This window comes from Macrobrachium nipponense, chromosome 22 (genome assembly GCF_015104395.2).
Source record: "Macrobrachium nipponense isolate FS-2020 chromosome 22, ASM1510439v2, whole genome shotgun sequence".
NCBI lineage: Eukaryota > Metazoa > Arthropoda > Malacostraca > Decapoda > Palaemonidae > Macrobrachium > Macrobrachium nipponense.
The window spans coordinates 10,938,580-10,965,547 of NC_087213.1; the positions used below are offsets into that span (position 1 = coordinate 10,938,580).

The 26,968-nt window shown below is 35.2% G+C and overlaps 1 protein-coding gene across 6 annotated transcripts in view; it reads left to right on the top strand.

Moving 5' to 3' along the window:
* LOC135198484 (voltage-dependent calcium channel subunit alpha-2/delta-3-like) overlaps window positions 1–26,968 on the top strand; it is a 585,611-nt gene that overhangs the window by 432,500 nt on the left and 126,143 nt on the right. For all 6 annotated transcript variants that reach the window (XM_064226069.1, XM_064226067.1, XM_064226068.1 and 3 more), the window contains exons 8-12: window positions 435–545; window positions 18,132–18,333; window positions 18,755–18,891; window positions 19,247–19,267; window positions 24,397–24,630. In XM_064226069.1, coding sequence (XP_064082139.1) covers window positions 435–545; window positions 18,132–18,333; window positions 18,755–18,891; window positions 19,247–19,267; window positions 24,397–24,630 — 705 coding nt within the window. The remainder of the gene's footprint in view (window positions 1–434; window positions 546–18,131; window positions 18,334–18,754; window positions 18,892–19,246; window positions 19,268–24,396; window positions 24,631–26,968) is intronic.

A 26,968-nucleotide genomic window follows, 5' to 3' on the forward strand; every position in this document is an offset into this window, starting at 1 on the left:
TTTATAAGGCAGTGAATTATTTAAGTTAAAAAAATACATTTCAGATCGCAGATATTTATAACTGAATTCACATAACTTCTGCTGCCATGTAGTTCCTCGTTGGACGAGTCGGTAACATGCTTGACTACTGATCTCGGGATCCGGGTTCTATTCCCCACACTGCCAACAAGGAATCAGAGGAATTTATTTCTGATGATAGAAATTCATTTCTCGATGTGGTTCGGATCCCACAATAAGCTGTAGGTCCCATTGCTAGGTTACCAATTGGTTCCTAGCCACATGAAAATATCTAACACTTCGGGCCAGCCCTAGGAGAGCTGTTAATCAGCTCAGTTGTCTGTTTAAACTAAGATATACTTAATTTGCTTATCTGCCGCCATGTTTTGCCAGAATCTGTGCGTCGCTTGCCATTCAGTTGTGTTCTGTCGTTTCAGGCCAACTTGGAGAACATCGGCGAGTTCAAGAAAGCTCTCTCTCAGGGGGAGACGAAGGACATCGCCAACTTTACCCTCGCCCTCACCACCGCTTTCGATCTGCTACATCGGGTGAGTGACCCCTTGATGGTGATGATGGTAATGACGTTGCTGTTGCTTCCACCACAGCACAGATCATCTTCCCATTTCATCCCTCATTCAGACGAACACCTAAGTCATTTTTCGTCATTTTTTGTCACCTTTCGTGATTGTCTCCCACTATTTTCATTCTGTGAGTCGCTTTCGAGTCATTCGTCAGGAAAGACCGACAGTTATGATTTATTTGTTATACTTTTATTTTCTTTGTAGTTTAGATTAGCGTGTGAAGTGATGTGTTAATCTTCAGTCTCGCTGTGCCATTCGTTAGCATCTTTCATTTGAAACTTTTCATGCCCACCTGTTAAAGGACTCGGCTTTTGTTTCATTGACTTATTTATATATATCAACTTTTGACATCCTAATCATATGTTGCCCCGAACTTTAATTTTCCCGTCAACCATATGACTTAGGGAACACTGTTATTTAGGTGGATGGTAATATTAGTGATAATAAGAATTGTTATCTTTTTGTTGATACTCTTAATTATAGAATATCGTTAACGAGCATCTTAAAGTTTCAGCTTTATACGCTACTTTTCAATGAAGTCATTAATAAGATCCGTTTTTCTCTTTCATAGCAGATCCGCTGATTAATACAAGAAGGAATAAATATATTGACATAGTTTAATACGCTTTTATTCCCTTTTTATTCATGATCCCTTTCACAATGTATTACCTCCTTTGTTGAAGTGGCATCCGTATTTGTCAGTTACCGGTATGCCCTCACGTATTCTTTTCAGTGTGCTTGGTGTTTTTTTCTTTACGTTTTTCTTACCCTTTTCCCATTTCCTGGCTTTATTTTTCTCTTGATATCATTCCAACCTCGCTTTCCTTGTGTGTGTGTGTGTGTGTGTGTGTGTATGTTTATGAAGTCACTTCATATATATTTGTTATCATTTGAACCTCCTATTACTTACATATGTCATGAAATCACTTGAGATATCCTTTACTATATCATTCCAATCTTCCCGTGTGTGTGTGTGTGAGTGAGTGAGCTTTTTCTTTAAGTCACTTCTTGTGATATTCAAAACTCACACTCCTTATGTATTCATGAGGTCATTTGAAGTCGACTGTTTTGATATCCCTCGAACCTCCCTTTCCTTTCTTGTATTCATAAAATCATTTAAAGAATTCTCTCCTGATGTCTTTGGAACCTCCCTGTTTTTTGTATCTCTCACTGAAGTCTTGCAACGTATCCTCTCTGCATTTCCTATTGCCTTTGGTTACTCCTTTCAAATGAACACACCTTATTCTTTGGAAGCTGGAATTTCCAGTCAGTGGCCCCTGTGGGCGTGTTCCAAACGAATAGGATTCATCTTGAGAATAATAATAATGATAAAAATTCTTCATGGAATAAGTTAAAGTGACTTGGCCTGTTGTATAACGAAACCTTTCTAACCCCATTTTCCATCACTGTGTTTGTGAAATTCCTTCAAGTTTTCTTTCATGAAACCATTCGGTACCCCTTTCCATACTTGTGTTTGTGAAATCGCTTCCAATGTTACTTTGTGAAATCATTTCCAGCTCCCCTTTCTGTGTTTGTGGAATAGCTTCAAATGTTACCTCGTGAAACTATTTCAAGTCCCTTTCCTGATTTGTGATTGTGAAATCGCTTCCAATGTTACTTTAGGAAGCCATTCCAATCCCCCCTTCCCATACTTGTGTTTGTGAAATTCCTCCAAATGTTAATTCATGAAACCATTTCCAGACTCCGTCCCTGACTTGTGTTCACGAAATTCCTGTGCATTCACTCCCATGAAATAACTGGAAGCTCCCTTTTCCATTTTAGTTGCGTGTGTGCTCATGACCTCTCTGTATAGGTGACAACCTCGCCCCATTCATTTCAGCTCATGAATTGTTCTTTGTTAACCTGATGACAATGTCTTACCTATTAAGCAGTCTAAAATAAATCTTGCCCTCTTCGTTTTCCCAGGATTCCTAGATTTGCACTATCTCCATATTACTAATCATCATGTAGATGACGTTTGTTCCCTTTGATTTGTCGTTTCTTAACTTTTATGTTATTGTGATTTCTTTCCTTATTTTTAATTCCAAATCCGTAGGAATTATTTTGTTAGTGGTAAGGTTGTCGATTTGAGTTTCTTATTTACTACTGTTTGATTTTTTTTCTTCTAACTTCACGGTTTTATTCTATATCCACGCAGCTAATAATAAATTATGCTTCTTCCCCTAATCACCTGTAGCTTAGGAATTAGGATAAATGCTGTTGTCTTTTAAATAAAAACTTCATGTATTTGTATATATATATTATATATGAATTTTTTAATCACATCACCGTGATTATATACAAGCATTAAACTACAAATGTCGTGTAATATTGTTCGCCCTACCTCAGAAAAATATATGTATAGATATGTATACCGAAGAGGAATTATAATTGAAAAGTAGTTCGTCGTCTCACGGGCTCGACCCGGTTCAAGCCCGTGAGACGACGAACGACTTATCAATTATAATTCCCCTTCGGTATGCATATACATATATTATGCATATATTATTTCCGAGGTAGAGCGAGTAGGATATTAAACGACATTTGTATCTTAATGCTTGTGTGTGTATGTATATTTTATATATATATATATATATATCTACCCATACTATATATAATATATATCTATATATATATATATATACTATATATTAATGTATTTTTAGTTTGAATTCATAATTGGCTTTAACTTTCATAACTCTTTTGCGAAAAGTCTCCTCCTCTCAGCTTTCCGCGTAGACCCATGGAAATGGCGCAGTCAGGTTTCATATCCAGACTTTCTACAGATATCACTTTCATCATTTGCTTTCACCTTCCGCTTTAAAGTAGATGACTCTTGGATACCACTGTTTAGGTCTCGCCTTTGAAAGGTTTCTTCACACGGAAACGTGATCATGAAAATAAAGATTTTTGCATCGTTTTCTATTCATTCTTTGACTTTTTCTTTTATTTGACATGTTTTACATTTCACTCACACTTCCTTTCATCCCGTTTACGTTTTTAATTGTTTTTTTAAGTATCTTTCTTGCCTCTCTTGCAAAATTTAATTGAATGGGTTAGTTGCTCAAGTTATTGAATTATAGACAATAATGAACTACTATTTTTCTTGTAATGAACGAACCACTAGAGGAGTTCTGCATTTATAATGAACAAATTCCTTGCATATCGATGTCGACTCGAACTCCATTAGTGTCTGCAGAGATAGTTGATGGAACAATATTCGTGTTATATGGAGCGTATTATTATATTCATTCTTGTTGCCTTTGAAATATTTCCGATTACGAAAAGGAATAAATTCCTTGCGAGTTTTTTTCGATGCAGATGTCCCAGATGAACTCAAAAAGGAAATAGAAGCTTGACAAATATAAGGCAGTTGAAAGTTTCAAAATTACTGAATGACACCTGAAATAATGTCCTTAAATCCCTTCACGTCTCGCTGTCCATGTGTAACTTTAATCCCGTGGAATGGAACTTTTAAGTCAATTATTGAATAAGCTTTCGTTTTACTTTGGTAGCATTGACGTTTCTAAGTCAAATGTATTATATTAGAAGGAGCTCTTGATGATCCTTGAATGAGTAAATTTATAGGTATGTTATATACTGATATAGTTAAAAGTCAGCATTGACATTTTTAGGTCAAATATATTATAGAAGGAGCAGCTCTTGATGATCCTTCAATGAGTAAATTTATAGGTATTTTATATACTGATACAGTTAAAAGTCAATATTCAGTATCGGTTCAAGGATAGCATTCAGTATCGTGCGGTGAGGTCATGGTCCCTTACGTCAAAATGAAACTGCCAGTTGCTTAATCCCAGATAGTCGATTCATTGAGAAATGTCCGATGCTCTTATGGGCCCTGAAGTACTTTGAGTGAAACTTCTAATTGGCTCCACTCAGTCAGACTGAGTGTCACTTAGCATTGTGTAATGCATTTATATTGTTGTAGTACTCATTGACAAGGTAAGGAATATGGACGGTGCTGTTAACAGTTGTAATACTAATGGAGAAGTAAAAAGAAAAAAAGATTATTGTTCAATAAGAAGTAAGTAGCTATGGGCTCAACATTGTACCTGAATCTTAACGTACGAAAGAATACAAAGGATCTTGACAGTGTATTCATAAACGATTTTCTTTTTGACAGATCGCTGCCATGATCGTTATGAATGTGAACAATTGTTTCGTTTTTGATCGACAGTATGCTTTTAGTTCTCTTTTAAAGAAAACTATTGAGATGGCTTCATCTGTCCGTCAGTACTTTTCAGTCCATCATCAGATCTTAAAAACTAGTGAGGCTAGAGGGCTGCAAGTTGTTATGTTGTTCGTCCACCCTCTAAGCTCTAGCATCATTAGTTTTTATTCTATTTAAGGTTAAAGTGAGCCATGATCGTGCGTCGGGCAGTGCAACAACACAGGCCACTATGGCCGGCTGAGCGTTTCATACAGTATTTTACGCTGTACAGAAAACGCGATTGCGCCGAAGTAACATAGGTGCTCTTTAACTACGATCTTTACAGATCACTGTAAAGATCGTAGTTAAATGTGAACGCTCCAACCAGTTTTGATTAACAAATGATATTTCCTATCGTCATGGGAAGACAGAAATGCTTGCTCTTTATTAAATGCCACTGGTCACGTGACCTACATTGTTTTCATCGACGAAAACATCAAGCGGCGGATTACCTGAATCAGCGTAGATTGTCTGATGGATGGAGTCAATAAGTGATGATCAGTAAGCGGATTATCTGTATCGTGTTAGTCCCGATGAGCAGAATACCTTAATTCATTTCCATGAATGAACAGGTTACCCGATTCTATTTGTATTCGGCAGACGGATTATTTAAATCGTCTCTCATCAGTGGTAATGTTACCTTAATTATCAGCGGTATTATTACCTGGGCTGCTTTTAGGCTGCGTTCACCCAGGTGGCGATTCGGCAGGTCAGGAATGAGCTCAAGCTTGTGTTGAAACTCCATTCATTCTTACGAGACAGTTCACACACGGCCAGAAGTGCTTAAGGAATTTAATGGCCCGTGTCGTTGAGAGATGCCTGTAAAGATTGGTCTAGTCAATCAGTAATAAGGTCTACATTTTTCATCTTTGGACATTGATAAGGAACAGAATTAGTGTACAAAGAATTAAGTTTAATTCATCATCACCCGCAGCTTCTCGAGGTACAAAGGACCTCTGTGAAATTTTGCCATAATTCAGAGAGATTATATTATACTGTTTTACCATACAACTTAGAGGTTCGCATTCCCGCTAGCCTTTGCTTGTAACTATTGTCAGCAATGTGAGCGTGAGCCCTCTCTTGCTCAAGTCTGCAGTATCTCTGCCTGTGTGAACACAACCGTTGACGCTAATATACTCCCTAATTGATGGCGGCTCAAATCGGCAGTTGTTTGACCTGTTGAACTTACTATGTAACAAAAAGCAAAGTCGTTTTTCTGTAATTTCCCCTACGTGAAAAAAAATGTCTCCTGCAGTAAGAGGTCTATTTGAAAGGATGCAGAGCTCAATATCAGGTATAAAAGTCGTAGACAGAAAAATAATATATATCTTTACTTCTTTAAATTGATTTCCTGTATTCTCTTTCATTGGTTATAGTCTCGCTGGCAATTTTTTTAGCGACCCTATGACGTAATTTATTAATTAATGTATTATAGCATAACTGCATTTCTTTCTTATACAATCCAGTTTCTTTCACACCCCTGCAAACGATAAAGAATGCAGATTTTGCTTTTGTTTATTGTTTCATTTTATTGATTTTATCATTGTCATTTCATTCACAAAATTCTTAAACGTTTATGAAAACAGACGCTGTTCATTCATCTCAGGTTTTAGCGTCCCAGTAACATAAGCACCCCACCCCGCCATTTAGTTCTTAAATGCATCATGAATCACTCCTCACGTCCACTTTTCACATTTCGATTCTCTTAAATAAATTTCACCGAAGTCAAATTTCTTGAGCCATAATTCCAGACCTCAGGAAGTGTTAGGATTCGTGCCACACACCAGCCAGTGGGCTACCTACCCTCCTCCAGTGAGGCTTGTTTTGATGATCTCTTAAACCTTCTTCTTCTTCTTCCTCTTCTTCTTCTTCTTCAAATTTTTAACGTAGAAATTGTCATGCAAATTAGATTAGATTTTATTTATTTTTTTTTTTTTTTGCCACTGGTCGTACTCAACTTTGCTTCGTCTTCATATATCGTCTTTTTCTACTGAATAGGGTCTTTTGACTGGCTGGAATGCAAGAATGTGGCGAGGCTCTGTTATTTCTTTGTTGCCTTTCTGTCAAGTGACAGTAGCTGTCTTATTTGAGACATTATTATTATCATTCTAATTAAAAAACCAAAGGTTATTCTTTAACATCAGATATGAACTTCAAGGAATATTTCAGTCTTGTTTGTTTCTCATAAAATATGTAAAAGAGAAAAAGAAAAAAGTTTGCTTCCTTCATGCACAAGTCAGTCAGATGTATTGATAAGGGAACCAGTCCTTCTATGCAATTTTTTCCACTTAGATCCTGACACTACTTCCTTTTGGTCATTTTCATTAGTTGTCCAGTTATTTTTTTGAGTACGAAAGCTACCGTACTGTGATAGCGCCATTTTTTTTTTCCAGAATGTGTGACAGTGCTTTATTAACGAAACTTGTTGGTGCGTGCAGTGCCATAGACAATGAAACCTAGACCCAAGTGCATGCACGCTCGTAAACATTTGTAAAACACACCTGTTAGGATTCGCAGTTCATAATTATGTCGGTATTACAGACACCAAACAGATATGACCGAGGGCAGCGTCCTCTTATCATTCACAGACTTCTGTTGCAGCCCGTTTTTTTTTTTTTTTTGCAAGAATGGAAGAATGGTTCCTCCAGCTTTGCCCGAGTGAATTTATCTCGCAACATCGGGTTTGCACATTTCATCTTCACTGAGCTGACAATTTGAGTATGTGATTGCTGTTCTGAGTTTAACAGTGTGCAGCTCTACAAAATAAGCGTTTGAATGGCTTTAGAAAATCTTGAGACAGACGAAGATTAACTAGTCAAAAATAGATCCACCTGGCTGGGTCATCTGTGTGCATTTTAATAAGAAGGTGGTCCATAGTTCTTTGTGGATAGTTTAAAATTTCTGTCTTAGTGAACCAAAGTTAGTGCTTTTCATGAAGTCCTTTTTTTCTGCATCAACATAAATTATACAGAATTTCAGACGGTCTAATGTCAGCTTTTTTGTAACAGTTACTGGCAGCGGAATTGAAGGATATGTATTGATTGCCCTTCCACTTAAGTAAAAACTGCTCCTTTAGACTGTCATTTGATTGAAATTGACGATCACAAAAAATTTAACCAGTTGGTTTTCGTTAAGCCAAAGATACTTTCATTTAGATTCCTTTTCTCAAATCCTTATAACCATCGCGTCTCCTAATGTTCGTTTTTATTTCTCAAATAATCGAGGATTTTAAAACATTTTCAATTTGATTTGTAGCTGACGTACACGTTGCATTTTATGATCACACACATATTCAAATTGTCAGATTCTTTAAAGTCATTGTCACCCTCAGGTAATGAAAGACGGTGCGAGAAGCGCACAGGATCTGTCTCATGATCGCGGCGGCCCTCTGTGATAGCTGGTGTGACATAATTTTTTTATTTTTCAAACGAGTTTTTTGACAGCAGGCTGTTGACTCTCATCGCACCCTGTCACTTTGACTCATGCTTTTTTTGTAGAAGATCATCTAAACTATTTTTTTTTATTCATCAGTAAACACAGCCTTCCGTCCAAAACGACTTTGAGATTTCGTAAACCTCATATTGAAAAAAAAAAATGAAGAAAGTTAGGATGTGGGAGCTAATTTTGCCAATCCTCACAGCAACATTGTTTTGTTTTTTTCCCTTTTCTCTCTTTCCATGGCATAAACAAATGCGCTTTACTCGCGACAGTCCAACAGTAAGGTAGGTTTTTTCCCTTGCATCTCAAACAGGTCGACACCCGCATGCACATATATATAGATATATATATATCTCTATTGCACTGTTGCTTCGCCAGATCGTTCGTGCAACCAATCAATTCTTGCAGCTGGTCATCTTACTTGGATGTGTGGTGTGTGATAACTTACATTCTTATATTTTTTTGGGTCGTCTGGTCGTTTTCATTTTAAGACGAAACTTTTTTTTTTTCTTTTTTTTTCAATGATGATTGCCGTATCTTTCTCTGGACGTGACTCGATCAAAGTCATATAATGAAACAACCGATGACTCAAAACCTTGCTCTTGTTGTTATTGTTTAGGAGGAATACTCGTTTCGTTGTTGGATAAGCTTCTCTCATAAGCACGAAAAAGAAGAGAGAGAGAGAGAAAGAGAGAGAGAGAGTGAGAGTTAGAGTCGAAGGCGTCTCTCGGTATCTGCAGCTGACGTTTAAACAAATGTGTTATTAAGTCATGTAAAGTTCATTCACTTGAAATTCCCTATTGATGATAAGTGTATCCTTATTTGATTAATTATTTATCTTGAAAAACCGCACCTTACAGCGTATTTTGATCTCTTGCATCGTTATTGACTGAATGTATTAGAAAATTCCCCTAAATGTAAGATTTCATGAAAATGCTACTAAAGATTTTAATTTTCGTTTTTCGTATTTAACTCCTCGGAACAGGGTGGTCACTGCGTATGCACCTAGATAAAATTCAGCAGTGAAATTCATTCAGACTCTAATTCATTTAATCGTGTTAATTACAGATTTAAATCCACCTGAGACACGTTTTGCCCACTTACCCCCGACACTAGAATTAAATCGACAATTTGTTGTGACAGGTCATCAAAATTGTAATTTTTTCCATACCGCTTGATCGAGTGAGTGTTTTGACAGTTAACAGACATTAGAGAGTGCAGAGCGTACAGTAGACGTTTGTTATAGATCCCCACACCGTAGTCTTACCAGCCCACCTGTTGTCAAATTAGGGGTACTGTACTACAGTTTCCAAAGCCCTCCTAAGGCTGGCGGGTACTTCTGTCGAGTGTTGCGTGCGTCCAAATGATGAAAGCCAAATCCTAATCGCTGCACCACCACCTCTGCCACTGAAATTGCTAAAAAAAAAAAAAATGAAATGTATTGCTTCACTGCACCACTGTGTCACCTGGACATGCAACAACCACACTGAATTATTTTTTTTATCTTTATTTTCCTCACATAGACAGGCACTCTTTTGACACCTATGCACCTGCTGTTTCTCCTACTCACCACCTTCTCTCCTTGTGCATGGTAGCAGTTGAATAAAAAAAAAACATATTGCTTGCATGCGCTGACAGGTGCTCGCTTCATCCAGCCTGGTGCGATAATGGCGTCATTCCTTTGGATTGTTCTCGCAAGTTCTCGCAAGCAACGCCTAGTTACACCGTCCTTTGCTGGATGAACCGCACATCGTTAACCAGCGGACATGATTACCAACCTCCTCCTCCTCCCCCCAACCTTTATTCGTGAGCTCAAATTTCTGGTATCTTTTACGCTGTCCAGCTATACTGAGTTCGGTGTACAGAAGGAACACTTCAGATGTTTGACCAGATGGGTTTTTTCTTCTTCATGTCTTTTTAAGTCGAGAGAGATTTTTGTTCAGTCTAGAATATATATAGTTAATTGTTTTCTGTGAATAGTTGTACGTCATCTTAAGCTACAAGGGAAGAACTTGGCTCATATATATATATATATATATATATATATATATATATATATATATATATATATATATACATAATATAATATATATATATATATAGTGTAGGTATGTATATAGTATATATATATATATATATATATATAGATATATATATATATATATATATATATATAAAATTACATAGCATTTTGTGGTCTTGATTACAAATTGATAGCTTTGATGTACAATTATAACCCAATGAACAGTCATTATGAGCACAATTTTATGCTAATATCTTACCAATTGACGTCAAAATATCCATTTGGTGAACAATGCCCAGTTTTGCTTGTAATTTTCCTCCACCACTGAGAAAGACAGTGATAATCTTGAGAAGAATCAAATTTTTTTTATTCTATTGAAATATTTAAGAGCGCAAGTCAGTGCGAATTTTATTTTTTTAAAATCATTAAAAAAAAATAAAAATTACTTGAGAGGTAGCTGTACGGAGATGGACGTAAACAAATCAAAGATTTTAAGATTTTCCTTTTGGCAAAGCGTAGATACCTGACAAAAACTTGGTGCGTTTGTTCAGCTAAAGTGTATATCACATCGTTGACATTGGATTTTAAAAAGCTTTTCAAAATGTTAGAGAATGTTTCTAGTATGTTCGATATTAATTTTTAGCCATTTTACTTGTCCTGTCTTTCATCCTCATGAAATTTCATGTATTAACGTAGAAAATTATATATTGTGACTTCAGAAGTACAGTTTCCTGACTTATTAGATCGAATGTTGCATTGTGCTCCTAGCGTATGAGTAAAGATACCTGACAAAGAACACCAGATATTATGTTTTCATTCAATTTTTTTTCTGTCATGTGACATACTGTGAAAGAATTCAGAGGAGGTAGATTTTTTTTTACTAACCTGATGGCAAATAGGGTAGCAAGGTTAGGTTAGGTGAAATTAGGTATTTCAAGTGAAGTTAGGTTAGGACTGACATGACTGGAATCTTGGAAAGAAACTCACGTGACCTAACTTAATGTAGGCTCAGATAAAATAAAGAAGAACAAATCACTTAAAGAAAAAACACAGTAAAAGCAGATTTACGCCTCCAGAATAATAGACATCTTTCTTAAGGCTGAAAAGTCATAGGAGAAAGGGGATTTTTTTTTTTTTTTTTTTTTTTTTACATCACCGATGAACCCTGGGCTACTACGTACCCTCTCCATCAGTCACTCTTTAAGATTGAACACGAAGCGGGGCCGGGATTCGAAGATACCAGAAATCAATGTGCTTAAGAATATACCCTTGAGCTGAGACCCTATTATTTATATTGCACTGGTCACACAATTCACGCACCAACTTTTAGATGCCTTCTCTTTTATTTTTCTTGTTTACTTTAATGTTTTTTTTTTCCTTTAAATTTTTTCGTACGGACTGCCAGTGAATATACGTGGCAGGGGAAATATATAATTTTTATTTCACGCCTTTGGCTTAATTCCTCATGGGATTAGAATTATCCTTCGAGAATCTCCCTCCTCCGCCTTTCTCATTTTGTTTGAAGTGACGCATTTGTTTGTACAGTACTTTTTCAGAAAAAATTTTTTTCCTGGTACAGTTTTGTTCAGAAATGTTTGTCCACGGGGGAAAAAACCCCAGCTCTACTTACGCTGGAAATCTGGCACTACTTTTGCGATTCTAATTCCATTGACTTGCCACTCAGTTGGTTAGGCATTATGGTTTTGTACCAAATCATTTTTCAATTCCACGGCAATACGAAGATTACCAAGATTACTCCCTGAGTATGTAGAATAACTTTTTCTTTCAGTTATTTCTGTCTAATGTCTTCTTGAGCACCTGGATATCTGCACACAACAGCACCATTCTAACACCATTCCAAATCATCTCTTATCACGAGATTTTCAAGGGAAAAGTGTCTTGAATATGAAGACTGATCAAATCATGCTTTAATATTTAAGAGAGATTCTTGTAAGAAATTGGCTCCCTGCCACTCGTTTGGGATTTGAGTCTCAGCGTTGAGATGAGAATAAGGGTTGGTTTGGAATGAGGTCTTCTCTGTTTCCCTAAATATCCTGCACTTTTGCTCTAGTTACGATAATACTGTAAGAAGATAAGGGGAACGGCGTGGGAGAAGTGATTATAGTTAAGTGATTATATTTCTTGTCCTTGGCTTCTCTTGACAGCCTAATTCCATTTTACTTTAACTCTGACGTCTTGAAATATAACAGTAAAACTCGAGAGTTGAACTTGCGTCATGTATAAATACTATTTTTGCTTTGCCATTTGAGAAATTTGCATGTAAAATAAAATTTATTAAAGCAAAGAAGTATTCTTTGACATTAAGGTCTTAACCAAGGTTCTTTGACAGTTCTATCAGGATTTCAAACAACTTTTTAAAGAACGTATAAAATATCATTATCAATTTCATGGCGCTTTGATTAAGAAAAGTCAGGATTTTAACTATAAAGCTCCTCTCAGTGTACCGTATTCTCTCTTGAAGTCCAAATTAATGAAGGCTTGGATGTTTTATAACCGAGATGTTATTTCATGCTTAGGGATGTAATATTATTAGTACATGATCTTTTTACCTTTAGTATTAATTAATCAGGTGTAGATAATAGTGGATTATTAACTGTCAGTATTTGGTATCTGTTATGCACATTCTTGTTGAATATAGATGTACACAAAACAGCAGTTTTGGTAAAATAGAAACTGTGAAACTAGCATATAAATCAGTTCTTTGATGATAACATTTTTTTACTGTTTTCACTGGAATATTATGTCTTGTTTGAATGTTAAAGTTTGTATGAGCGAAGGCCAAAAAAGCATGTTTATTTTCTGAGAAATTTGACAAGTCCAATTATTATTTGGAGACTTGAAAAGATGGCAATGCGTCCTGAAGACTTTGATAGAATTTATGAAGGTTTTTCCGAAGTCTTTATATAGTTTCCATAGTGTTTCCAAGGGCATTTTGTTGAACCGAATATGATAGGAATGAAAAATGACTATATTAGAGTAATATGGACTTATTAGATCATTTACCCCGTCTGCGAACATTCATTCTTCCAAGTTTTTATGCTAGAACGACCGTTGTTATTGTTGACATTGTCATTCAAACTCACATATAACAGTGCAGCTGTTTAATATTAGCTTCCAAAGCAAACGGGAGCTCGCACTACAGACTGAAGTATACCATGTTGTAGCCAAAATGATTTTCATTGAGAATGAAAGGAATAAGCAGCCATTCAGCTGCGAAACTATCAAGAAGTAAATTCCTATCGCAACATGGCATTGAATTTTACAATGTAATTCTGAGGCATTGAAGATTTCGTGAAAACGTCTGTGTATCTGTTCATGTCTGTGTTATTGCCGATACAACTGCTAAACTTGTATATAACTGGCATTTTAATTTGACTGCAGTAGTTTAAGATACCTGCAGTTTCTCTCTCTCTCTCTCTCTCTCTCTCTCTCTCTTTAAGTTGACGGCAAAATTCCCAGTCGATACCATTGAAGCTAATTGTGATTGGCGGAGACCGATGCTGCTCATCATCCATCAAGCATCCGCCAATCAGAAGTAAGATAGAAGCGTTAGTGATATCGGCTGCGGATATTTACCGTCATCACACACACACACACACACACACACACACACACACACACAAAAGTTGTTTTCGGTATGTTTAAGAATCCATTACAGGAAAGAGTTCTTACTTAACATGGAAAACCACTCAATCCTACAGATTTTCACAAGCCAATCCCGCTGCATTATTTACGTTGTATAGATCTAAAACTACTACATTTTTCCTTCCATGGTGCATGTTATAATCCGTCTTTAAGAAGTTAAACTTTCCTGACAAAGAAAATCGAAGGAAGCGATGATAATAGAAGTACAAAAGAATTTAGATTTTTTATCGTATTTGGTTAAGCAAAATAGCTTTTGGAAAACCTTTGATAAAAAATAATGCCAGAATATCATATTCTTAATTTTCCCTTAAAGTACGTGTGTTTATGACGAATAAATGAACAGAATCGGTGAATACAGTTTATGGATTGTACATCATACTTGCTCATACTGCTACGGACAATATCAGTGAATTATTAAAGCATTGTATGAATGATATATATCTACTGCAATACCTGAAAGCTGATGTTTGCAAGACTCGCTCGAAAGGAAAAATTTATGAACAACAATTTGTATTTACGAAGACAATATTTTTGTAGATATCGCATGATTTTCTAAACTATTCCTTCGTTGTGCAAATCTTGCAAACGTCAACATTTATCTTGATATAATTTTCATTGGATTCTCCAACAAGAGTATATCTGATCTTCCAAGAAGGGTGTATTTTATATGTATTATACATATTTCATATGTAGACACAGGCTTACGTATCCACATTATGATTTACTGCCATATCCCATATATATATATTATATATATATATAGTAATATATTAGAAATTAACAGACTATATATTATATAAGATATCTATAATAGTATATATATTATATATTAAATTGTACGATCAGTAGTATATATGATATATATTATATATAAATATATAGATAAATAAATATTATTATTATATATAATATTATAATAATATATATAATAGATATATGTATATATATAGTATTCATACACTTACACAGATACAAACACAACAGAATATAACAATGCACACACACACACATACACACCCATGCTTGATGCGTCAACTGAATTGTCATCAGGAAATATGCAATGCTGCTTGCAGTAAGATGAAAGATTATCGATGAATAAGATGGCATGTATCGTCTGATGGGACATAATAACTTCTCTCCTTTTATTTTCTATTTATTTATTTCTGTTCATTGAGACTAACCAGGAAATACAGTGACTAACTCTTTATCCTTCGATTAAACGTTCTGCATTCATTCCCAAACCTGCTGCTCTCTCGCAACCACCTACTGGTAAATGGTAACTACTACTACAACAAAATGCATGACGTTGGATCTCCTTCCCGTGGCACCGTTCTCTCGCCCCTGGGTTAGTATACGTCCTCTCGCATTGGCTAGAAGAATTGCTTTCATGCAATGTGTGACTGGTTACTTGTCGAATTTAACGGGATTTTGATAAGACGCTTTTGTAGTGAACGTTGCTTGCTCTCATGTAAAACGCTATGTAGGCACTTACAAATGGAGCGATAGAGATTGTAGTTGGTACGATGGCTGTAGTACATGGCAGTTTACCTGTTATTCCCGTATTTCTTTTATATTTTATTCAAGTAACATATGTGCTTAAAAGCTATGGCGTTAGGTATCTACGTATCGAGGACAGGTGTAGAGTGTTAGTAGAAAAATACTGTATGTGTTCCTGAATTTTAGAACAAGTGGCCCTTCTTTTGCAGCAGTTACGTGTGTGTGTGGTGTGCGTGAAATAAAGTGTTAATAACATACCAAACCATACCTTTACTAGTAATAACATGCTTGTGTCAACTGACTTCATCCTAGTATAATCGTTACCTTACAATAAATCACCAAGCAAATAATCCAGTCAGGTAATGTTGTGGCATTAATTCCAGGATAGTGGATTTTAAACTGATGAACACACTTGAGGTGCTTCATTTTTGATATGGCTGTTGTTGTGGAATACTTAATAAAATTTCTTTGTTTCATAGGACAGCACTTGTATGATGGCCGATTTTGTGTGAAGTGATATATACCTTTTAACGTAACAGTAAGCAAGCTTGTAAATATCTATACAGTAATTGAAAAAAAAGAATATGTTCAAGAAAGTATCCCGCAGAGGTGCTTGAGTATTATAGGGTTTCAATACGTCAACATTAAATGCCTGTAATACCTGTATAGTAGGGACAGAAATTGACTTAATAAAAGAAGGAACGAAGAAAATACGATAGGCAAAGGAATACCTGTTATTACATTTGGAGCTGGAAATATATGCTAACAATATTGCCTGCTTAGCACCTTCCTTTCTGTAAATCTTCTCTAATGTTCACAGAAAAAATGGTTCTCTTTAAATAAAGGCATACAGTTTTGTAGCAGTCATTTTTTAATAGAATTTTGACTATAATATAGGTGTTCCTACAAAATGCAAACTGTCTTTTACGCTCAAGGTTAACAGATTATCTGGGTTATTAGAAACTGATCAATTCTAATAGTGGCTGTTAGACATGGATCGTCATCCAAAACGCTCACTACTTTGTACAGACCTCTTATGGTACTTTCACATTTTCCTGTAATTCTGTTGGTTATATGCTGAAAAGGTTCAGTAGGAAATTTTAAGTGAATCTTCTGACTGGTACAGCATCTCATGGGAGATGTAGTTCGAAAGATTTAAGTAACCCCTCTTAAGGTTGTGTATGCCATAGTTTGATGGGACTTGTCAAAGCCATACACGTGCATAAATATGTATAAGCAGGACAGTACCACAGGTTGCAAGGGTTATGCTGTAACGATTATAAGACCTAATGGAAATGCAATTAGTTGCTTTGTTTTCTAAAACTATATCAGTGGTTTATATAATAGACCGGAAATTGCCTCTCCTAAATATCTTTATAGAAAGTCCCCATAAACTATTTTGGTGGATCTTTGTGAAGGACAAAATCCCGATGACCTATGCTAACTGTGAAATTTATGTGATGTCCCAAAGGTGGATTTGTCCGTTGGTGTGTGGGATCTCTTAAGAACAAGATTTGCTGACCCCAGAACCCATAGCTGGATTCAGAGGGCTTCATATTGCACCTGGATAACCTAGAAGCTCGCCCTTTCTAATTAGGAACAGGAATTATAAAATGTCATCAGTTCATGTCCTGGAGACGCTCTTGCCAACTTGAGTCACTATCAACTGATGCTTTAGGACTTACCTCTCTTTTGATGTATTGCTGGTGTTCTTATCTGCAAATCAAGCCTCTCCTTTGTCGCCAACACATAGCATAATATATGCTACCTTATGATGATGATGGTTTTGTAAGCAGCCACAAATATTTTCTTGATACTTGCAAGGATATCGACTGTTTTTCTGACTTTTTCCCGTCTGAATGGTTGATAATGTGTTTCATATCACATGACGTTAAATGATGCCATTTGCATCCCCTGGGACACACTATCCTTCGTTAAACAGATAGTTTACTGTTGCTGACTAATCCAATTAAATTTGAATGGATGATTGATTCTTCAGTGCCCTAGTGTAAAGTATTTATTTGGTTTTATGATAAAATGGTTTGTATGTCAATATATCAAAATGTTTTCAAAATCCTTATTGAAAGTTGTTACCTGATTCTGTAAGATTAACTTATTGACCTATGCCGGAGGACCTCACTTGAGTATGTTTAGGTCACTGATTGTTGTTATTTTTGACGACAGGCATATGTGAGGTAATCCGTGCAATAAATCATTTTATCAGAAAACGCTTAGAAAGAAAGAATTCCTCATCTCATTAATTAATGAAAATTAATATATGCTAATTAATGCAGTGAATTTCATTTTAAAGTTATCAAAAAGTTAATGTTTAATACTATAAAAGGAGTTTGAGAAATCATTATTGTTATTGGTTTAGAATTTGCTGTTGTTGCACACAGTAAAACAACCCAAAATGACATAACTTGCATAGCGAGCTTTTACAGAAGAGTAGGTTCTATATGAAAAAAGCTATGAAGAAGAAAAGAGATGGAATTATTGCAGTATGTACATGAATTAGCTCTAACTATTTTCATTCTTTACGATTAAAAGCAAATGATAAATAAAACTGAAATTAGGCAAAAAGTAACACTAAAGAAAAACACATCTCTTGAGTGAACCCACAAGCAAAGGGGAAATTTTCGAACGACTTGCATCCTCCAATAACCGGACTTTTAACGCTTTTCGTCACGCTTCACAGAAACTGCAGTATAACAAGAGTGGCCAGGGATCCCAGTGCAACCAGGCCATCATGTTGGTCACCGATGGTGCCCCCAACCAGTTCGAAGAGATCTTCGCCAAGTACAACTGGCCCCACCTTCAGGTCCGCGTCTTTACTTACCTCATTGGCCGCCAGGAGGCCGCCGTTCGCAATTTGAAATGGATGGCATGTGCTAATAAAGGTACGTTAGTGTGGTGAACTCTTGGCGGAGTTAAGACCTTATTGGTTAACTATGTGCGTCGTTAGATTTGCATTCTAGAAAACCCGGATCGTGTCAAGATTAGCGAACCCCACTATTTTTCAAGACAGTATTATACCACTTTGATTTATTATATATTTATATATACATATATACGTATACTATATATATGTATATATAAATCAAAATTATATAATACTCTCTTGAAAAATAGTGGGTTCGCTAATCTTGATATGATCCAAAAACCATTATGTTTTAGTTTGCAATATTTTGTATTGATCCTTCAGCAATAATATTTTTGATTACGGGAAACAATTGCCAGTATTCTCGGCATTTATAACGAGAAGTTTCTGAAAGAATCCATTATGTATGAATTTTTATTCCTGATTAATCATTTCCGTAGGTTATTTTGTACACGTGACAACTTTGGCTGAAGTGCGCGAACAGGTGTTAAAATATATTCCTGTGATGGCTCGTCCAATGGTTATGTATCAGACCAATCATCCTCATGTCTGGACTGGTGTTTATGCTGACATCGCCGTAAGTATAAAGTTTTCTCTCTCTTGTTCAGTTTCTAAGAAGAATTAGAATGTACAATGCAGACCATTCTGGTTTGTTTAATTGATATTTTGAAGATATGATATGCGTTCACAAAATACCAATTATAATTCTGTGATTTTTTGTTTTAAAGCAATTATACTTCTTTGATTTTTTTAAAGCAATTATACTTTGATTTTTTGTTTTAAGGCAATTATACTTCTGGGATTTTGTTTTAAAGCAATTATACTCCTTTGATTTTTTTTAAAGCAATTGTACTTTGATTTTTTGTTTTAAGGCAATTATACATCTGTGATTTTTTCTTGTGTTGGTTATAATTCTGTTATTCACTATCCAGCATCCAAGGCATGGTTATTTGGTAAGAGAACGGAAAGTTGTTGCCGCAGAAGTAGGCTATGAAACCACGTAAGCTTTGTCAGTATCGAGATATCCGAAGTATTGTATTAGAAAATAATTGGTCCCTCTAGTTGAAAAGAAATTTGCTTTCGTATTAGTTGAGCCGTAATATATACATACATGTAAGTCTATATGTAATCTTTGTATGTGTGTGTGCGTGCGTGCGTGACAAGTTTTGAACCTCAAGTTAAAAATGACTGTAAGGACTAAAATGCTTTGTAATATGTAGAAATTCTTCCGCATTTCCACGTGGTCAGGAGAACCTTCATCAACCATTAAACTCAGCTTATTCAACTTGTCCAATAAGTAATTCCTCCGACAGATTCTATCGACAAGTGTGAAACCTCTTTACAGTAAATGATGTGGATTTCTATGACTAGTTAGAATCGACTGAAGTTTTCACAATGGTATCTTGAGCATCCTGCTGATAGTTCACTGATGAATTGTTTTTTCTTTTTTCCTCACATTTTTTTTTTTTTTTTTGAAGTATAAAAACACAGATTTTATGTGAACATCGGATTTGCTCAGTCAGTGTAATTACAGCCTTTGTAGCATTTTGCTTAAGAAATCAGTAGAACTCAAACAGTCATCCAGTGGGGACTGTTTTTGTTTTAATAAGTACTTATTCACAAGTTCTTTTATGTGTGAGTATATAGGTGGTATGTGAGTGGTTGTGCACATGGACAGGTTTTAGTTTATCATTTTCTTTCAAGTAATAAGTGAGGTTTTATTTTGTCTGAATTCAACATTCGTTGTGCGAGTCAAAGCTGGTTCCTCATTGCCAATATAAGAAAACGTAAGTTTCAAGATTGCAAATGAACTTTGATAATTTACAAAACTAGACTTGAAGTTGCAAACTGAGATCTGTGAATAGAACAGAAGAACATCAATTGTGCTGAATACGGTAGGCGCAACTCAGAGCGAGTTAGTATTGTAATTCAGCCTCCCTTTGGGTTTAACATTGCAATCTGGGTTCTTTTAACAAACTTAATTCGGAATTGAACGCGATTCCTCTGTTTGTATATAATGAATTCTGTAGGTCTGACGTTCAGAAACTGGTTATCTTCTTACGTTCCTCCCAAACAAGTTGTGATAGAAAGCTTTTATTTGCTAGGATAAATAAAAAACTTAAATAAAGTTGAATTATGGTTGGTAAAATTTCTTATAGATAATGTTCATTACCATGCAGGAAAAACACTTTGACTCAAACCTATGCATTTTGATTTTTTGGTTTTAATATACGTATATATCATACAAACTAAGGTGTACTCAGGTGTATTTAACGGCCCAGGTACAGGCAACCATGGATCAGGTACATTTTTTTTATTTGTGTAGTGTGTATCTAGTTTTTGTTTAAAGTTTGAAATTTATTCATATACATCAAGTTTTTTTTAACCCGTTCAGTCCTACTCCAACAAAGCAAATGTCAGCTGAACTCTTACTGACAACACAGGATTACCCAGCATAGACGACCCTTCTGTAATTCTACAACCATTGCAGGAAGCCATACCTAGTAGAGTGTTGAATATAGAGCAACAGCTTATCCCTTATCAGTAACATGGACATATTAGAACGTGATCCCTTGTAGATTTGCTCTCTCCCCTTACAGGCAGTCAAATGCAATGGTGATGATTTGTTGCAATTGCTCCTGCAAGCCTTTGCTGGCATTGCTTGGAAATTCCTTGCATAATTTGTAAAAGATATATATCCCATTTATGAATTTCCTATGTATATATTATATAATATATATATATATATATATATATATATATATATATATATATATATATATACTAGTTATGTAAGCGAATACCACGGGAAATGATAGACAGGAATCCAAGCGCTTTCGTCTTTATTCAGACATCGTCAAGGAGCTACTAAAGTACAATCGGAGAGGAAGGCCTCAGGTACAAACAAGATCAGGAATACCAGATGGTTAATTATCAAAAGGGTAAAAATTAAAAGGGATAATCCAGGATTATCGGATATCACACGGTCACAAACTTAAACAGATTCTGACCCTAACCGAAATTACAAAGTATCTTTACAGTCCAAAACATGTAAAAACTGAATATATTAATTTTGTTGCTTATATTTATCTACAACTTTTTTCATTATGAAAGCATCAAGTTTAAATAAACCAAGACTTAAATTTAGAACATTTCTATTATTTGACTTGATAAAACAAGATTCAATGATATTCCTTTTAACTGTGTCATTACATGGGACTAAGGCTCTTGCTTGACTCCAGTTAATAGGATGGTCTAAATCTCTCATATGTACAAATAATGCATTCGATATTTGCCCAGTTCTCACAGAATATTGATGTTGCTTAAGACGCTGTGAAAGAGATTTGCCAGTCTGTCCGTAATAGATTTTATCACACTTTTTGCAAGGAATTTCATATATGCAGCCTGGAAGATCTTTAGGAGAATTTTTGATTACTGAACTCTTGACATTAATATTACTGAAAACAACATTTATGTTAAAAAGCTTTAAAATTCTAGGAATATCTAAAAACCTTTCATCATAAGGTAATTTTAGAATGTTATGCTTACTAAATTCAAGTTTGTCATTAGTTGAATAAAATGTTTTTCTAGCTCTTTTCCATGCCACATCTACAAAAGTCCTTGGGTATTTAAGTTTCAATGCAATATCATAAATAGTTTTAATTTCAGCGTCAATAAACTGCGGGCTACAGACACGTAAAGCCCTTAGGAACATCCCAGAAGGGCTTTACGTGTCTGTAGCCCGCAGTTTATTGACGCTGAAATTAAAACTATTTATGATATTGCATTGAAACTTAAATACCCAAGGACTTTTGTAGATGTGGCATGGAAAAGAGCTAGAAAAACATTTTATTCAACTAATGACAAACTTGAATTTAGTAAGCATAACATTCTAAAATTACCTTATGATGAAAGGTTTTTAGATATTCCTAGAATTTTAAAGCTTTTTAACATAAATGTTGTTTTCAGTAATATTAATGTCAAGAGTTCAGTAATCAAAAATTCTCCTAAAGATCTTCCAGGCTGCATATATGAAATTCCTTGCAAAAAGTGTGATAAAATCTATTACGGACAGACTGGCAAATCTCTTTCACAGCGTCTTAAGCAACATCAATATTCTGTGAGAACTGGGCAAATATCGAATGCATTATTTGTACATATGAGAGATTTAGACCATCCTATTAACTGGAGTCAAGCAAGAGCCTTAGTCCCATGTAATGACACAGTTAAAAGGAATATCATTGAATCTTGTTTTATCAAGTCAAATAATAGAAATGTTCTAAATTTAAGTCTTGGTTTATTTAAACTTGATGCTTTCATAATGAAAAAAGTTGTAGATAAATATAAGCAACAAAATTAATATATTCAGTTTTTACATGTTTTGGACTGTAAAGATACTTTGTAATTTCGGTTAGGGTCAGAATCTGTTTAAGTTTGTGACCGTGTGATATCCGATAATCCTGGATTATCCCTTTTAATTTTTACCCTTTTGATAATTAACCATCTGGTATTCCTGATCTTGTTTGTACCTGAGGCCTTCCTCTCCGATTGTACTTTAGTAGCTCCTTGACGATGTCTGAATAAAGACGAAAGCGCTTGGATTCCTGTCTATCATTTCCCGTGGTATTCGCTTATTTATGAAGTCACGTGCATCTACTGTGATTTTTTAAGCATACTAGTTATGTGTGTGTATACATATGCTGTGTATATCCATGTAAAGATTTAATTGTCATTAAATCCCTTGAGAGGATTCAGTCCTAGAATAATCGTCTTTTGACCAACTGTCCCAGAAAATGTGGAGCCATTCCAAACAAATCACCATATTCCATTGCAATTAGCCCAGCATTACTACTTCATACCCTCGTTGAGAAGGCGACGCAGCAAAAAAAAATCAGTTTGTTTCTCATTATGTCCTAAGATCATTTCAGGCTGATCCTTGTTAAATAAAACGAGGTTTTTGTCATCTCTCCCACCTTTTAGAACCCAGTGGATGTTCTCACGACGATAGAGATAGCAAGTAGACCAGACAAAGTATTCCGAGTAGGTAGCTTTTTTGAAAGCGAGTGGTCAAGCATTATTATTACCCTTGGAGGTAAACGGTGCCGGAACGTCTCCAGGTCTCTCTCTCAGCTGCTACTTGTTGGCTGTTTGAACCTGTTAATTATTCTAAATAGTATTCTGAAACGAGGGGTATTGTTACCAGTGCATTTCATGGCATACTTTTGAGGAAATGGTTGATGTAATTCATAAGCAGTAAGTGGACTTGTGTTCCGGATACCGTTTTACTCTCTGGTAAGGGTCTTTTTTCCTTTTGTTTTTGTTTTATAACCAGTATTTTTCATTCTTTTTTGAGGTATTTTATTTCATATTTTGTTTTGCACTGATAATTTTTGTTTCAACAGCATATGCGGGAGCAGGTTGTTTTATTTTCATAACATTTGTGCAGATGTTGATTGTAGGTGCGTTGTGGAGTGCACTTTGGCGAATAATGGTTTTCTCTTCCATTACAATGAAAAATTGAAAAGGCCTCCATTTATTTTAATATATTCCTTTGGTTCCTGAAGATGAATTTGTCCCCTGCCTCAGTGTTTTTATAAGTTGATAAAATATTATTGCTGTCAAACTGGCACACCACGATTGTACCTTACATGGGAAATCTAACCATTGCATCTCTTGTGAATGCGACATGCTAATACGTTTCTTTTCATCTTTCATGATCCGAATGGCTGATTCAACGATGTCCACTTTCATCTACTGACCCCCAACTGACCTGATATGAACTCACATCTCCTGTACCCTCTTGTGATGGACATTGATGGATTCCTTTCCAAACTTACTGTGGGCCCGATTAACAACTTCACTCTGCACTAACTAACTTCCCAATGAAATCATTGGTTGCAACTCAAAATGTTTTCCTGATGAATATTTGAAATACAACATTCGACTCGCTGCCCATGAAAACATACCATTTTTCGGATGGTATTTTCTTAAATACTCCTCTGTTTAAAACCACGAAATCACGTCGTCATGTATATGAACCGGAAAAAAAAACGAAATAAACCAAAATGTGAACGAAAAAAAGGACCCCAAGCAAACTGACTGGCTTTGGGAAGTAAGAGAAAGGAAACGGCAGATGGACCGCACTAACAATTACCGGAAGCTCCAGAAAATCGCCGAGAGCAGGCCCATACCCCTCCCAGATCCATCGATGATTCACGACGAAGCACAGGTCGAAAAATTCTTAAAATACGGAAATTTCACTTTGACCCAATCGGAGATTGCGCGTATCGAGGCCGATAAGGAGCGGAAAGGGAGGGTTAGTATTGCTGTGTCACTGTACTTTTCAACCTACAAAGCTCTGAGTGTTTTATCTCTGTCACAGAAGCCTTTCAAGTTATTAATGGGTTTCGTTATTAATGTTACTGTTCATTTCACCTTTTGTATTATTATGGTGTACATTATTCTAGTCTTTCCTCCAGGGTTTGTCCTCTTTCATTGGTGATAGCTATTTGGAATCACACTGATACGTCACGGGATCACCCGATTTCCTGAATTGTTTTTCTACTACTTGTATCTTTGTATAAAGACTTAAGTAGTGATTCATTCATTTTTTTCATTAGATTTTAAGGTTATAAACTTCAGTATGTCTTGTACCTTTGTGCACTTACCGTTTAGAAGACATTTTCCATCTGGTGTCCAAAATTAGAAAAAAATAAATAAGAAATGGTAGCACTTTGAAAAACTTCGTGCTTATTGCAGAAATACACATTTTTTGTTTATAACTAGAAGATGATAACTGCATAAGCTTGATTAATTATGAACGGTTAAAGAACTGACCATAACTATAACTCGCCTAATTTAGCAAGTGCTTTTTTTTATCATGAATATGCTTGACGTTGTTGATGACCATTATTTTAGGGCAACTTTCCAGGTGTAGATTTTTGTCGTAGTTTCTTAAATTACTCCTGAAGAAATTGGGTGTTCATAAAGTTATTTAGATAAAAGTATAAATATATAACCTGGTATGATTCCAACACGATTAGCTTGAATTAGACCACATTCTTTCACATCTACCATACAGAATTCTATATTAGGATAACCTGAACACTTATCTTTTTTTTAAGTGCTTTTGTTCTGTACCTCTCTATTTAGATTTTTTTTACAGAAATGACATATTCTCTTGCTTTATAGATAGACTACCATCGAAAATTGCATAAGGAAAAATGGACCTTGATGATCGTAAGTGTGGGCATAATCTGTGCACATACATTGGGTATACAGTATATACATATATATAAATATATATATCATCATGATAGAAATGAATTTATTTTTGTACTGGTTACTGTCGACACAGTTGCTGCTCTGTTCTTCAAAAGCCCAAAGATCCCCACACGGGACATTCATAAGCCATATCAACATGGAGTTGGCCGTGTAATCCACTGGATATTCATCAAAAGTTATACAAAATTATACACATTTATGCTCAAATTAAGTTAAGCAAGCAGCGCACTTCAAACGGCTGATCTTCACGATGTGAAAAATGTACCCAGCTGTATTTTATATATATATATATAATCACCAATCCCTGTCGATGAAGCGTTGTGTTTCAGTTGCATAAAATCTCCGTACAGTGACGTACATATTATACTTTTTTTTATTAACATTTTAACTCTTTCTGTTTTAATGTCAGTGTGGATAACTAAATCATACAATTGATGCAGAAGTAGATGGCTATCATGTAATTTATGGCATGTATTTTTTGCAGACTTGTAAGAGTAATTACTATATTCCACATAGAACAATTGTCAAGACGAGTAAAATTATTTTTTACCATCTGATGTTTTAGCATGAACATATTGAATAAAATTAATTTATGTTAGATATACGCTTGAAAATCATTAATTACCTAGTTCCACAAACATTCAGCTAATCTAAACATTTGATTCTTTCGAAGGTAACGTGTATATCGTATATTTATTGGAACAACAGAGCTACTTTGCAAAATTTACATCTCTTCATTCTTAGCTAGTTTGTCACTTTTAGTACTCATGTCTCATGGAAGAAATTTTTTAAATCTACCTAAGTTGCACATTTGACAAATTATTGTAAAAATGCCACAAGTGATTTTGAAAATGTCTAGTAGAGATCAGAAAACTATCTCATTTAAAAAAAAAGAATTTAGTTGTTTGGCTTTTTACGGAAAGTTGTTCACATAAATTATTTCCTGTATGTTGATAAGTTGATTCTTCTTGCTATTATGGCACCACACATCAGAATTCGAAGTACAGATATCCAGTGGATTATAAGTAAACCGAGTATGTGAACCACTCCACCAGCTAAGACACAAGTAATGCATTCTTAATGTGGAACAACACAATTTGTTTTTTATTTTTGTCTTTTTTTCATTTTTATCTGAAATTTTTCTCCCCTCCCCTTACAAAAATATTCCAGATCTACTACACATTTTGCCTGTTTTTGTCGTATACTGTACTGTTATTTTCAAATTGTATTTTTCACATTTCTATTTTGTTTTTTGCATGTTTTGATTTTTTCTTGATTTTTTACAAGCATGCCTCTGAGGAACTAAGATTATTTTTCTTTCCAACAATTTTGCATGCTCTGCACTTTGTCTATTTTTGGAAACTACAAAT